This window comes from Salminus brasiliensis, chromosome 14 (genome assembly GCF_030463535.1).
Source record: "Salminus brasiliensis chromosome 14, fSalBra1.hap2, whole genome shotgun sequence".
NCBI lineage: Eukaryota > Metazoa > Chordata > Actinopteri > Characiformes > Bryconidae > Salminus > Salminus brasiliensis.
The window spans coordinates 27,870,076-27,884,700 of NC_132891.1; the positions used below are offsets into that span (position 1 = coordinate 27,870,076).

Here is a 14,625-nt window from a genome sequence, read left to right on the forward strand (position 1 = left end):
GTCTTCCATTTACTTACAATTGCTCCCACAGTTGATTTATTCACACCAACCTGCTTGCCTATTGTAGATTCACTCTTCCCAGCCTGGTGCAGGTCTACAATTTTCTTACTGGTGTCCTTTGACAGCTCTTTGGTCTTGGCCATGGTTAAGTTTGGAGTCTGACTGTTTGAGGCTGTGGACAGGTGTCTTTTATACAGATAACAATGTCAAACAGGTGCCATTAATACAGGTAACAAGTGAAGGACAGTATATATATATTATATTAAAAAAGAAAGGTTGGTGAATATGACCCATGGTTATTTATGGAGATGTAAGTATTTCTTCTACGGCAGTACTAATTGCAAAACTATTTGTTTGTGTGTTTGCGTTCTGACATGTTCTAATGGATCGTACTAAAAACTAATAGGGTGTGGTTCGGTCGAAACAAACCTGCCCAATTTGAGTGCTCCCTTATATGTCAAACTGACACATGCAGTGTTTACAGAGAGTGCCCCATCATCCTTGCCCCAGCGATGTGACCCAGCTCCCTGACACGAGACGGTGTAGGGAGTAGAAAAACAAAAACGGAGCTGCCTGGCTGTTACATAACGGTCGCACGGCTCAGCTATGTGCCTTTAAAAGCTGTGGGTTGTCAGGTGATGGGGGTGGCACAGTCATCTCAGTTCACAGAGACATGAGTGAGTGTGTCTCGCGGTAGAAACAAGACAAGACACCAGTGTGGGAATGGGAGAGGTAGAGGGATAGTTGGGCAACCACCCAATTAAAGGAGGACAGAGAGAAGTGGATGACATGAAGGGAGTGGAAGGGAACGAGGAGATCGCAGTGTCCCTTTAATTGTAGCCAAGCACTTGCTCTCACTGTCTGTGTGTATCTCTCTCTCTCTTTCTTGTGTTCTCTCGTGTTTCTCTCACTCAGTGGCAGCCAGTGTGCTGCTGGGTTGAGATTTTCCAAGAAGCATGGCTTGTGTGTAGCCTTAACAGAGAGAGAGAGAGAGAGAGAGAGAGAAGGGAAAAAAGCCCAGAGAATTAAGTGCTGCGTCACACTGTGCGCTAGAGAGAAAGAAACAAGAGCGAGAGAGAGGGATTGTGGGAACGAGTGTGTGCGGCAGATATCTGATTGTTTGCTTACAACTGTATGAGCCCATTTGAGGTCTGTTTGCATGGATGTGTGTCAGTAAAAAAGCGTCCGAGGCTGAAGAAGCGAATCTGCTGTTGCAACCAGATGAAAATAGTGATCCGGAGAGGGAGGAGTGATGGTGGCAGGAGAGAGGGAGGGAGGGATAGATAGAGGGAGAGAGGGGGAGAGAGAGAGAGAGAGAGAGACAGGGAGGGAGAGATTTTGGATTAGTTGCTACGTCACTTTTTCACGTCGAGAGGAAAACAGCAGCTAGGAAGACAGGAGTCTGTGCGTTTTTTTTTTTTCCTCCCCGAATGTGAGCGGCCGTGAGTGAACCTCAGCCCCTCCGTCGACTCGTTCGCCTCTCATCTTCCTCTTTTCTGCCTCTCCATCCTCATTCTCTCTCCCACTCTGTCTCGATGTCTCTCGTATTTCGGAAAGCGCAGCTCCGAGTTCCAACATGGATGCTGAGGATGTGACATACTTTCTCGTAGTTCGAAGATGGACTTAAGTGTTTGTGAGGGTGTGTGTGTTTGTGTGAGAGAGACAGAGAGAGAAAGTCCAAGCCTGGGTGTGTGCCATGGCACCACAAGGTGTGTTTCGAAGCAGTCGGGTGGGTGTGCGGGCGACGAGAAGGCGGGCGAGTGTCAAGCAAAGGGTTAAAGCCTCTTCTTCTGGAAGGTTCCTGAAGCCGAGGACAGAGGTGATGTTCACCATTCACTTCAGTGAGGGAGGGAGAGAGATAACAGTATACGCCACAGTGTCGTATCACCCCATCTGTCACCAGTATTCAAACCACAGGAGAAGCAGAAGTGCACCTTAATCACTCTGTAAGTCTATTGTAGCTGCGTAGGCTAGAAACATGGGTTCCGTAGTAACAGGTAAACTACTGGCTACTTCACATTTACAACCCTGTCACAGTCTGATCGTGTGCATCCCAAGATTTCTCTTGAGCTGGCCTCTCTGCGTTCGGCCTTTGCCCAAAACACACAAATTCAGGGAGGTACTGGTACTACAGTCCTTCACGCTGGGCATTGGTTTATTAGTGTGCTGTTCCGTCCCCTCGTGTTGTGATGGGCTGAGGAGTGTGTGAGCAGCAGGTAGAGGAGGAGTGCCTCCAGCTCGCTTGTTTACAAAGGGGCGCGAGGCAAAGGGCTAAGCGCGTGAGGGCTAAATTTGTGATCTCTTGGCAGGGAGGAGAGCAGAACTAGCTGGTAATTGGGGCGGTTTCGTCAGAGGTGGCTTCGAGGGCTTGTTGTGTTAGCGTGTCCCTCAGACCCAGCACTTCCCTCAACGGCATGGTGCTCTGTTCCTGCATAGTTACTGGAAGCAGAGGGCTGTGACGCAGTCATATCTGCTGCACTCACTTTCAAGTGCTTGTCTGTTTTTTCACTGTGTCATTCTCTTTCTTTCTCTCTCTGTTATTCTCTCTCTCTCTGTCCCTCTCTCTCTCTCTTTCTCTTTCTATCCTGAAACACAGGACTTCCTTGAGAAGGGGGAGCCGTGTTGAAAAAGGTCTAAATGTCATGGCAGGGGATCAGGAAGAAGGAGGGAGAGAGAGAGAGAAACTGTTTACCTTGCTCTCTTGGTGACTGTGCACTGGCGAGCGTCCAGTTCACATGCGCTAGACTTCCTAAAGCAGCCGCATCAGGCAACTGAGGGGCAGAGCTCTCTTCCAATGAGCTCGCAGCAAGCCCTCCGACTGCTTTCGCAGCTGGAATGCCATTGGATATGCTCGAACAAACAGGTGGAGGGATTACTCTGATTGGACCGAAGGTAATGTTATCGTTTGTGGGCCCTTTCTAGATTTTTAGATGGCGTGTACAAGCAAAAACGGCGCTGAATTAGTCATTTTAATACAAGCGTGTATGTCCAGGCGTAGTAATTCAGAGGCATGGTTTTCTGCTTTAGGTTATGGGATCATATTTGGATTAGCTGACATTCACACTGGAGTTTTTTAATATTCATTATTAATAGAATTAACAGTCAAACAGGGAGTTTTCATGAAAAATGGACGGGCAGAAGAAAGAAGGTAATATAAGGTAAAATATAAAGTCTTGTATGAATGGTGTTTGTTGTGTCAGTATTATATTTTTTTATACGTTAGTTCTCAGGTTAGTTCTCAGGTTAAAGCTCAGGGTAATGCTTAGGTTAATGCGGTGGTGTTTGTATTTTATGCCAGTCAACCGGTTGCGTGTATCTGAGAGAAAGAACTGTGACGCAGTTGATCTGTGCCTGTTGCTCTGGTGTTTATCAGCTCCCCTCTTCCTCTGCTGGCTGACCACCGCGTTTCCTGTTTAGATCAACTGTGGTAGAACCAGTGCTCGCACCTTTACGCTGCTTCTTAATTCTTAGGATTGGGTGTTTTTATGATCATTCTGTCTTTCAGCTCCATGACTTCCTCGACACCAAGTCCTTCATTTGGGTGGTTTTGGAGGAAAGCGAACGACAACCTATCTCCCTCCTCCCTCTACCACAGGTCTTCTATAGAGTTTCTCGAAGCTTCCCTTCTGGCGCAGTCATTAGGCAAGTTTATCCTTCTTAGCCACAAACTTAAGTTTCAAAATGAAAAACACAACAAACCTAATTGCAGCTGAGCGCTTTTAGAGTCGATTTAGCTCTCTGGAGTTTTTCCATTGGGAGCCTGTGCCGTCACACGCAGCCCAGCCCCTGTCTGTCTGTGAGTGTGTGGCCAGGAGCTTGCGTGGATGCTAGGGTCCTGCAGTGCAGCTGTTGCTGCTGCAGTAGACGCCACAGCCCGGAATGCTGGCAAACAGCGTGGTAATGTGGTGGCACTGTGGCACCAGAAGGGGAGCTGCGGCTCAGTCGCCCTGGCCTCTCCTGACAGGGGGTCATTCTTTATGGATGAGGCTAGCCACAGGAGAGAGTTAACCTGTGGGCGGCTGGCCCAGGGCTTTTGGTCTCTGACGCACATAAGAATTGCAGTTTGTTTGGTATTTTCCTGGCATTTGCTCTTCTAGTGCCACTCATCCTGTGACGTGTGTGTGTGTGTGTGTGTGTGTGTGTGTGTGCTAAGATTTGAGAGTTTGCGTTTACCTTTTATAAATTTTTTTGAGATCACATAGGAAGGCAACACAGGAACAAGATTTAGGACTTTATTAACAATTTGACAAATGGGTTTTTAGGTTCCACAAGGTCCCGTTTCTCGATACTAAGATTTGCCTGGTGAGAACTATCAGTTTACAGTAATTTGGGCTAATAGATGTTGTCTTATAACCACAGTATATTTAAGTTCCTGTCGGCTTTGATTCATAGTTTTTTCTTAATAAGCTGTTTTCAGCATCCCAGGTCTTGTTGTTTTTCTTTAAAAAACAAACAAAAAAAATCTTCTATAAACATTACACAATGCGCAGAAGGCCAGGATGCAACAAACAACCTGGCAGCGAGAAAGGGAGAGGGGGCCGAGCCTTCACAAGCAACCAGATACCTCCAAACAGCAACTGTCACCAAGCTCCTCTCCTGCTCCGAAGAGAGGGGAAACTCCCATGGACATTGTCCCATCAGGCAGATAAGCGTTACACTCTCCTCGTGGCTGTTCTTCCACCTATTGTAGCGCTCAAAGCAAACATGCAGTGTACTCTTTGGATGAATCTGGGAAAGGGAGGGATATATTTTTGGCAACTCCGCCACTTCCTTCAATCTCTTTTAATCAGTCAGAGCAGAGTGAGTGTTTCAGAGTGGGCAATACTTTATAAAAAAAAATAAGGACGGAAAGTGTAAGGAGGAAATCAAAACAGGTTAAATCCTAGGGTGTGGTAAAGTAAGGGGTCTGTTTACCTGCCAGAGGGCTTGGCTTCATGGGCACAGACGCTCATAATCATGCCATTTGGCACTTAGAAACATTCAGCTAAATATTTTTGGCCGTGTGTCAGTGTACTGGGCAGTACCTGTCACCACACCCTTTACAGCGTTGCTGGAGTCTTCTCTCCTGAAATTCTCCACTTTGCTAGTTTACTCCATTTTGCAAATGTAGCAATGTAGTGGATGAGGCAGCAGCTTTGAAACAAGTGTGTCAGAATGAAGCCATGCAGGTGAGCTGAACTTTTTTTTTTTTTTTTTTTAGTGTTTTGGAGTGAGATTGTTTTACCTGGTCCGAACTGTTGAGCTTTTCTTCAGCTTTTCTTTAGCTTTAGCTCAGCTTTCTCCCTTTGTCTCTTTTTATTACAGTACATATAAGGTTAATGTGAGGTGTGTGTGTGTGTGTGTGTGCCTGTGTGTTAAACTGAATGCATAATTCTTCACACATTGCATGCTGAGACCCGCTCACTCTAGCTGTCACGCTTCGCTATCGCCAAAGACCAAAAGGTGCTTCTTGAGTTCAGCTTTTCTGACCACAGCACAAGGGTTCCTCACTCTCCTGCCATAGTCATCCAAGTGATTTCGTATTTGATGCTGATATGTGCATGATTTCTGGGGAAGTAACTGAAATCGCTGATTAAGTTCATTTTTACTAAGAAGTTGATGGCTTAAAGTAAGGTTTAGTTGTTTCAAGATAGAATGCTGAACAGCAAGAGCTGGCTTTGATTTATTCAATGTTTTCAAGACGCATCATATACGTCTTTCTTGTTACAGTCAGGAGTGATGCCTCTGGGAATCTCTTTTCCTTGAGGACCTTTGAGGACCAAAGACTGCAGCGTGTACTGGTATTTGTTCCAGCCGCTCACAACAACACCTGATTTCGCTAATTAGGTTTCCATAATAATTGTAGGACAAGCTCATTAGGGAAATCAGGTGGCATTGTGCAATGCATTGTGACACTTTATAGATCAAGCTTTTTAAAAAAAAACAAAACAAACAGCATTTAGACCCCATTTTCGTTAATGCTATACCCACATGTATGTCTAGACTGTTTGGAGCTGAAATGCTAGGCTAATGCTAGAGATAACCACTGTACAATTTTGGTGAGTAGAATACGCATCTCTTTGAACCTTAAGGCAGATGGGCTGCTACAGCAAAATACCACGTTTCAGCCAAGAACAGAAAGCTGAGGCTGCAGTGGCCACAGGCTCAACAAAACTGGAGAGTTGAAAACAAAAAAAAAAATGTGGCCTGGCCTGATGACTGTCTCTTTTTTAGCTAATGCACACAGATGTTTTTTGGCACACTTTGGGCCCATTAATATCAATCAGTCATTGCTTGAATACCGCAGCCTATTTTAGTTTTGTTGCTGATCGTGCACATCCCTTCATGGACAAATTATGCTGGTTTTTATGCTGCTTCCAGCAGAATTATGCACTACAAAGCGAATGTCATCTCCAAGTGGTTTCACAAACATGTAAAGAGGTTCAGGGGTATTCCAAGTCACCGGTGGGGTGTTGTAGAACTAGACATTGTAAATGCTGACGTAGTTTGTGACGCAGTCATGTCAACATGGACCGGAATCTCAAGGAGTTTTTAGTATTTTATGGAACCCATGCCACAAAGCAGTTGAAGCTGGTTTGAGATTTTAGTGCAGCAGTCTAGCATCATTTCTTCTAAATTTCAATAAATGCTTTTTCAGTTATCTTAACTGCCAGTCAAAATAAATAATATATACTAATCTTAATAGCAGGTTAGTACACAAAATATTAATGTTCTAACCCAGTTGTGGAACAAGAAGCGATGAAGCTTATTGTTGAATATAAGTTATTGTTATATTTGACACTACATTGTTTTTCTTTCTTTTTCTTTATTCTTCTTTTTTTCTTTATCTTTATTTGCTGGTTTTTTTTTTTACCAATCAATGCCTAACATTCTTTTCTTTATGTCTCTGATTCTCAGACTTTTCCATCATTTTACACTGGTTAATACCGGTTTAAACTTATCCACAGGAATTTTAGTATTGAAGTGAAGTATTGGCTTGGTGAAACCCCATACAGTGTCTCACATCCTCGATATTAAGCATTCTTCAAAGTTACATTAAAGCATTTCCTTTTATCCAATTAACATTTAAAGTGTGCCTCTCAGCTCTTGTGGGAGACCATTATCAAAGTGTGAGGGAGGAGAGATAAGCAAGATTAAAGTGCCCCGTCTGCTCTTGCTGAGTGTCTATTGTAGCTTCTCTTCAGTTGTTTGACTGATAATCCTGATAGTCCTCAGAGTTGATGGTGCTGAGTTTCAGTGTTAAATGGGTCCTGTGTGTTTTTGTGTGTTGTGTAGTCCACTCAATCAGACTAAAGTCTAAAACAGACTAAAACAGAAAGCACAGAACAATACACAAAGTGGGATAGATGCTGATTGCTAAGAAGCAGGTGAAATCAGGATAGGCATAAAAACACTCTTATACATAAGCAATAGGTCTGTCCCAGTTAGACTATGCTGTGTGTGTGTGTGTGTGTGTGTGTGTGTGTGTGTGTGTGTGTGTGTGTGTGTGTGTGTGTGAAGTTTGGCTTTTTTGGACTTTTTTTTACCACCAAAAAAGTTAACATTAAAGGAAATGCTAGTTTCACTGTGTACTCTGTATGTAGTTGAAATGACAATAAAACCCACTTGACTTGACTTGACTTGAAAATATAATTAACTTGCCTGAGCCGAGTTAGCAGGAGAAGCAGAGCAGAGTTACTTAATGAGAAACACAAGTTTTTGTGCAAAAGTTTGGACACATTAGCGAGTCTGGGTTTTTTTGTTTGGTTTGTTTTACTCTTCTTTGCAGATTGGGTTGTCTTTTGTTTAAGGTATGTTTACAAAACATACAATATGCAATATTGCCAATACCACTGGCAGCAAAGCAGCCCTAAAGCGTTCTTTTCATGAAATGCAGTTTTTTTCCGACCGTACCATTGTTGATAATGAGCCAAATAGTTCCATTTTCACTTAATCACATAGTACTTGTTTACAAAATTCATCTGACTTTTCTGGATTTGATGTGGCATACTTTAGTTTTGTAACAAGGATGCTATGTGTACTAGCATAATATATTATTGTAGGCTTGCTGGCAATGCTGCACAGGTGAACGGTGGACCACCACTTTTGACTCTTGACAGTCATATAGGAAATTTGAATTGCCTTGCTTGCCAGTATAAGAGCAGAGTTTTGTTGGTCTTCTTAAACTCATTGGTTATGTTTCCATCCAAAATACATTTTACATCAGAAAAGTATGTAAACGGAAGTTGTCTGTGATATTTTATGATTGCCGCCAAAACCTTTTTCTGTTTAACTTTCATGGATAAACTGTTGACACCTAAAATGTGAACTGCATTAAAAAAAACATGACTGATGTCCCTCTTCTGCCTCCTACACAAATGACATGGTGGAGAGGTATAGTTGGATTAAGGCACAGATAAGAGTGTTTTAAAAGGGATACTGCCAGAGATTACAGAAAAACTACTAGCTATTCTAAACAGAACATGCTCAAACAGCCCTACATGGCATGGAGAAATGATATCTGTTGCAGAATGTTCAGATTGGAGGGAGAGCTAATCAGTAGGATGGGAAAGTTAGTAAGTTTTACTCATGACACTATATATGGAAAGACAGCATATATATTTTTTTAATCAATAACTCAAAACTTGAAGTATTTCGCAGAACATGGTATAATGCATTGAAGCCTTTTTATTGCTAAGAATTGCAAACTTGTTTTCTTTACCACTTGCACCTGAACATCTTTGACAGAAGGTTTTAGCTGACTTTAGAAACAAGTAGCTATGGGAGTCTGTGGTTATGAACATGAAATACGTATGTGTTATGTTGTTCTTTTCCTGTTGTACCTTAATCTTTGTGTTATTATGTTTCAGCAAACTGCTGAGTGGATGCAGAAGCTGAAAGACGAGATGATAGTGACTCCTCTTGGAAGCTGGTTTCAGATGGTGGCTTAGAGTGTTTCTGGAAAGAATCTAGCACCATTTGAAATCAGTGTTCTAGGGGCGGGAGAAATGTCGTTCACTCGTGTGGAACCACGCTACTTCACCTCTGCCTGCTTTCATATTTGAGTAGTCCAAAAATGATTTTTGTCTGTTAAGCCTGTTGAGCTACAAGATGGTGTCCTGTCAACAAGGCTGACCGATTTCTTTTGGTGTTCAGAGTCTTTTGGGGTTTCTAGCACCATTTGAAATCGGTTACAATGAAGGACAGAAATCGGCGCTGGAAGGAGACGTACACAAATCCTCTCTGCTGAAATCTCCTACTGTAAAGGAAGCTGGGATTGTGTGGCAGTAAGTGATAATCCTTTGTAAAGGTTAAGGGGAAAACATTTGATACGAAAAGCTATAATATTTATAATAAGTAACCATTTTATTTTATTTTTATTTTTTTTACCTTTATCTAACCAGGAGGTCTCTCTCTGATCTAAAATCTCTTTCAGGGGAGACCTGCCCAAAACAGCCCACCATTTACAATTACAGGGCTTAGAAAGATCAAGCATAACAAATGGTTGTCATAGAATTTACATAACCAAATTCAAAACAAATGCAGAACAAAATACATAAAATGAACATAAATCCAGCTTAAGAATAACAATTACAGGCTTCTATTATACAGGTTTTACAGTTGCATTATGTACTACACCTTTATCAACTGTGATCTTACAAGCTATGTTTGTTCATTATCAGACATGTACATTAATACTGTCATATCCTCATCCTCCATGGTTGCAAAGACAGAGGTTCCAAATAGATGGTTTCATTTATTCCTGTGAATCACAAAAAGGCCCATCATTTCCATGGTAGTGTGTTTGTTTTATGAAAGTTATCAGCCCAGCACACATGCTGTTTGTTATGCATATACATATATGAAACTGTCTCACAATACAATACAAACTAAGGCTACTGAAACACACACACACACACACACACACACACACTATATATATATATATATATATATATATATATATATATATATATATATATATATATATATATATATATATATATATATTAGCAAGCAGCTATGGTTAATAACTACTGAATCATCCAGTTTTGTGTGTGAATACTCACAAATGAACAAATGGATACTTACAAATGAGGTACAGCTATAAGTCACTTCCAAATATTTATGGACACCATGGCATGGATCAGAGAATACATCATTGGAGGCCCTCAGCTTGCAAGACTTCTTGCCATTGCACCTGCATTCAGCACAACAACGAAAAGGCTTGAAAGATGGGCTGCATCAACAAAATGTAATATGCTTCATTAATTAATTATGTTTAGTATGATGTATCATGTTTCAAATGGTTTGCATGTTAGCTTGTGGCTAGTGTGCTAGTTCAGGACTAACATGTTGTCTTGTTGCTAGGGCACTAGACTGAAACACTATGAAGTACATGTATTGTGCATTTATAATGTTGAATTCTCTAATAAATTGAGAATGGAAGGCCATGTTTTCAGTCTTTCCTTATTTTTGTTTTCAGTTTAAGCTCTTCTATATTACTTCCAAATATATTCTGAACTTGAATCATTACATCATTGTTAATAATGTGACATGGATAAAGATTAGCTAGCATAATTTTGAGCAAACATATTTACTTTGGTTGGATTTCCTGAATTTATCTACCCCCCACTCATTGATCTGGAACTATGATTGGTAAAGGCATTCCTAATGTTCCAATTGATCAGTGGACTGCTCCAGGGACAGTTTGCCCACCTTGAACGTAAGCTGGAGGTCTGAGGGAAGTAACAGTCGGATGTGGTTGCTAGTTTATGGGGGCAGGTAGTGCGATCCCTCCTCCCGTAGTTGGCATGATGGATGAATAGCTCTCCAAAACCTTTTTGTGCAAAGACAGGATGAACAAACCTAGAAGTGTAATACGGTTCTCCTGACATGATAGGTATGTTCGGATGGCTTTAGCCCATGTTCGGCCAAGACGTGTCTCTTTGATTCACAGCACTGCATATTATTATTCTCTGCTTTACTGGTCAAGGTGAAAAAAGAAAGAAAATCTGAAATGACTCATACGTACTGCAGCTTATTTCACCCTCCTGATATTCACAGATCACGCTCCTTTCTGGATTCATATGGAGGGGGAAAATAACATTCCTGCTGTGATTTTACAGTATTTATCATATACTCTTAAAAAATATCAGCAAAACCATTTCCTTTTCAAATGATGGTTCTATAGAAAGAAGAATGTTAGTTAATGACACATGCAGATGTGAAGAAGTTCCACATAATTGAAATTAATAATATGTTCTTCATATAACTACATTTAAGTCAAGAACCATTTAGAAAAGAGAGACATCTAAATTGACCTCAAATTAGAATGTTCTGGCTGCATTTCTACAGATAAGGAATTTTGTGCTTCAGGGTTGACTCACTGTATGGAAGGCAGTGGTAAGCGAAGTCCAGGTATTTATAAGTTCCAATACAGGGATCATGAAAGATTTGATTTACCACAGGAACAGAACAGCTCCGCCGTCCATTACATCTAATACATAAACACACACAAAATAACTTGAAACAGGAGTACAGATGATGACAATGTAATATACAGTACTTTTCCAAATAAAGGAATTGCTGTTTTCTGAAAAATCTTTCTTTTTAAAATCTTTAGCTTAACATGTTTAAAGTTGATAATAATATGATAGTAGTACTGCCTAACATATGCATGAAGCATAGGTTTCTAGTAGTATTTTGCAAAATAAATAAATAAATAAATGATTAATGTGTCCAGAAAGTTGATTGCTGTGTGTTATACAGCTGTAGATGAACAACACAAAATAAAGTTTAGTAATAATAATAATACAGCCTGAGCTGAAAGAAATAAATTACATTTGCATTATCTAGGTAGATATTTTCACAGAATTGTCTGCATCAGCCCATAATTCCCATCTCATAATGTCTTAGTTGACAAGAAGGTAGTACACAATACAGTACAATACTATGTTACTATGTGTATGTACAATTATTATCAACATTATACAACACAACATTACGTATTATACTTTTACTACTATTACATATATACATACATATACATACATATTCATCATTGAACCTTGTGTCCATCTACCTTGAAATATAATGCATCGTCTATATATTTATATTACTCATGAACAAAATTCATAGAAAGTTTATATTAAATAAGATAACAGCAATCATTAGTATAAAAAGTGATTCCAAATTTTTTAATAGTCTCGATGACTTTCATCATACTGAAACAGTGGTATGATACACTGTGTGTGTGTGTTTGTGTGTGTATATACAGGCCTAATATTAAAATAAAAGAGGATGACACATAATAGCAGGTTAATGTACGACCTTGCTATATACCAGTATATACAAAAATACAGTACAGTATAAGTATTAGTCATTTTACATTAATTACATTAAGATCCAGCATCACAACAAAGAGAAAGTTGAAAATATCAACACAGAAATAGTTAACAAGATAAATTAAACTATCCACTTATTATACATGTGCAGAGATTAACCTCACCTGTCTGACATGACTTTGAGAGTTCCTTCTTGGAAACAATGAACATTTGAAATCTGATGATGTGGTCTCCTGTCAGAACAGGTCGTTTTGTCCGTTCGTCCATAATTAGCGGTGTAAACTTTTATGTAGCCATAATCTGTTGGAGAAGAACAGCTTGATTTGTCTTCATAATTTTTTAATGATATCTTTGTCATTGGTAGAAGGTGGGGGATGGGGTAAAATGTTACCGCAGGAGAGATGAGCAGAGTGTCCCTCGCATGTCAGATATCTTTTCGCTGCTACAACTGAAGCTGCCGGAGCACCTCCTGGAATGCAAATTTTGGATAACATTAAACATGATGTTTCTGCATGAAAGAACAGTCGATTCACATAAAAATGTATTTGCTTCTTACCATACAATAATTGCAATAGCATCCCTGCAAGTCAAACAACATTGTTTATGCATTAATTATTTCATGCATGCATATACAATATAAAAACATAAAAAATAAATGCATGCATAATTGGATACTCACAGGTAATCCCGCTCACAATTTGTGCTTGCATGGTGAAGGAATGTGTGTATGGATGAGGAAGTCAGTGCTGTTCATAACAATTTATAGGAAGTTACTGGCTTTTATCTCAGGACCAATACAGCTTGAGGCCTCTTAAAAATTAACCCTGCAGTGCATGTGAATTGATTACCTATTACAGAAATCATACACTTTGGGCTCACGTGTGGAGCTTATAATTATAATTGTGTTGCAACACTGCAAGAAAACAATTCTAGTGAAACCACTGCCTTTCATGAAGACAAACTGGTTTTACTGTTATGTTGCAGGACTCCCATGTGTGTAAATGAGTGTGTGTGTGTGTGTATGTGTGTGTGTGTGTGTGTGTGTGTGAAAATATGGATTTTAAATGTCTCTCTTTAATCTCGCTGGATTTTAAATAGCTCTCTGAAGCACCAAATAAACATGGAAGGCAGCTGTCATATTGTCAGTGCAAGACCTGTAAATTATATTATTAGAATTCACCACAAAGTTGTAAACTATATAAGCATGGATATACAGTTTTAAACAAACTGATATTTGTAATCTATATTGTTATACTCTCTTCAAAAACACATTTGAGCCTGCATGTTTTCTGGGGTTTATGTGTGAAGTTGAGAATATTACAATTGTACTCTAATCTAATCGAATTTAAACAAACTAATAATAATAATAATAATAATAATAATATGAATTTAATATTGGGATTTTTGTGCCATAGAAGGGTGCATGTACTTCTCCGCCATTAATAGATAACACACACAAACACAATTTAGTGTAGATTTATAAAACTATTGTAAAACAATGTGATCACTGCTGTTCCATGATGTAGCTACAAATGTCTGGCTCCTATTGCCTCCACTGTGAACAATTCTGACTCTACAACAGAACTCTTTTACAATAATAACTTTGATTTACATCTTAACCATTTTGTTCATGAGAAATTTGTGAAATTTTCCTTTAAAAAGTTTACGTAACTTTTAGTTAGTTTGGACATAATTTAATCATTTAGCTAATTTGCTGAGAAAAGGTGAGGCAACTGCTTTCCTAACTTAATTTAACAAGTAAACTCAACAGTTTACAGTGAGGCAAATCTACTCTGGTGTCAAGGTTTGTCACAAGACGGATGTGGATCGCTGGATCTTTTAATACAGGAAGAAAAAAAAAACAGAAACCAAACAAGCTCAAAGCTTACCAAATAAACACCACAAGAATCCCATAAACAGGCCAAATCAACAAACTGTGAAACCAACATGAACATACACACCAACAAGCACATGACCAGGGAAGGCTGAAACAAAGGGGTACTTATACAAAGACTAACGGGGGGGGGGGACTAACTCAGGAGGAACACCTGGGACTAACAAGGGGGCATGGCTACAAAAGAGACACTGGTGGAAACACTAATGGACAGGCGTGTCTAGGGCAGACAAGACACAAACAGAGCCATGTGCTCCCATGTGCAACACAAAACAAAGGCAGACATGACAACACGGGCAGGCATGACATCTGGACAGGTGAAATCAAAACAAATTCCCTCTTATAGACGCATATGTCATGTTTAAATGTGTTGTTGGTCTGAATAAACACAAGATAATTGGGATT

General features: G+C 40.0%; 1 protein-coding gene across 1 annotated transcript; it reads right to left on the reverse strand.

Annotated features, from left to right (window-relative positions):
• Window positions 1-3,730: 3,730 nt before the first annotated feature.
• Window positions 3,731-13,039, reverse strand: LOC140577468 (L-rhamnose-binding lectin CSL3-like). The gene is made up of 9 exons (XM_072697459.1): window positions 13,006-13,039; window positions 12,883-12,906; window positions 12,718-12,795; window positions 12,491-12,626; window positions 11,370-11,479; window positions 11,015-11,059; window positions 10,699-10,819; window positions 10,072-10,180; window positions 3,731-3,973 (listed from the first exon to the last, which is right to left on the reverse strand). The coding sequence occupies exons 1-9, from the start codon at window positions 13,034-13,036 to the stop codon at window positions 3,731-3,733; spliced, it is 897 nt and encodes a 298-aa protein (XP_072553560.1). The 5' UTR covers window positions 13,037-13,039.
• Window positions 13,040-14,625: the final 1,586 nt, after the last annotated feature.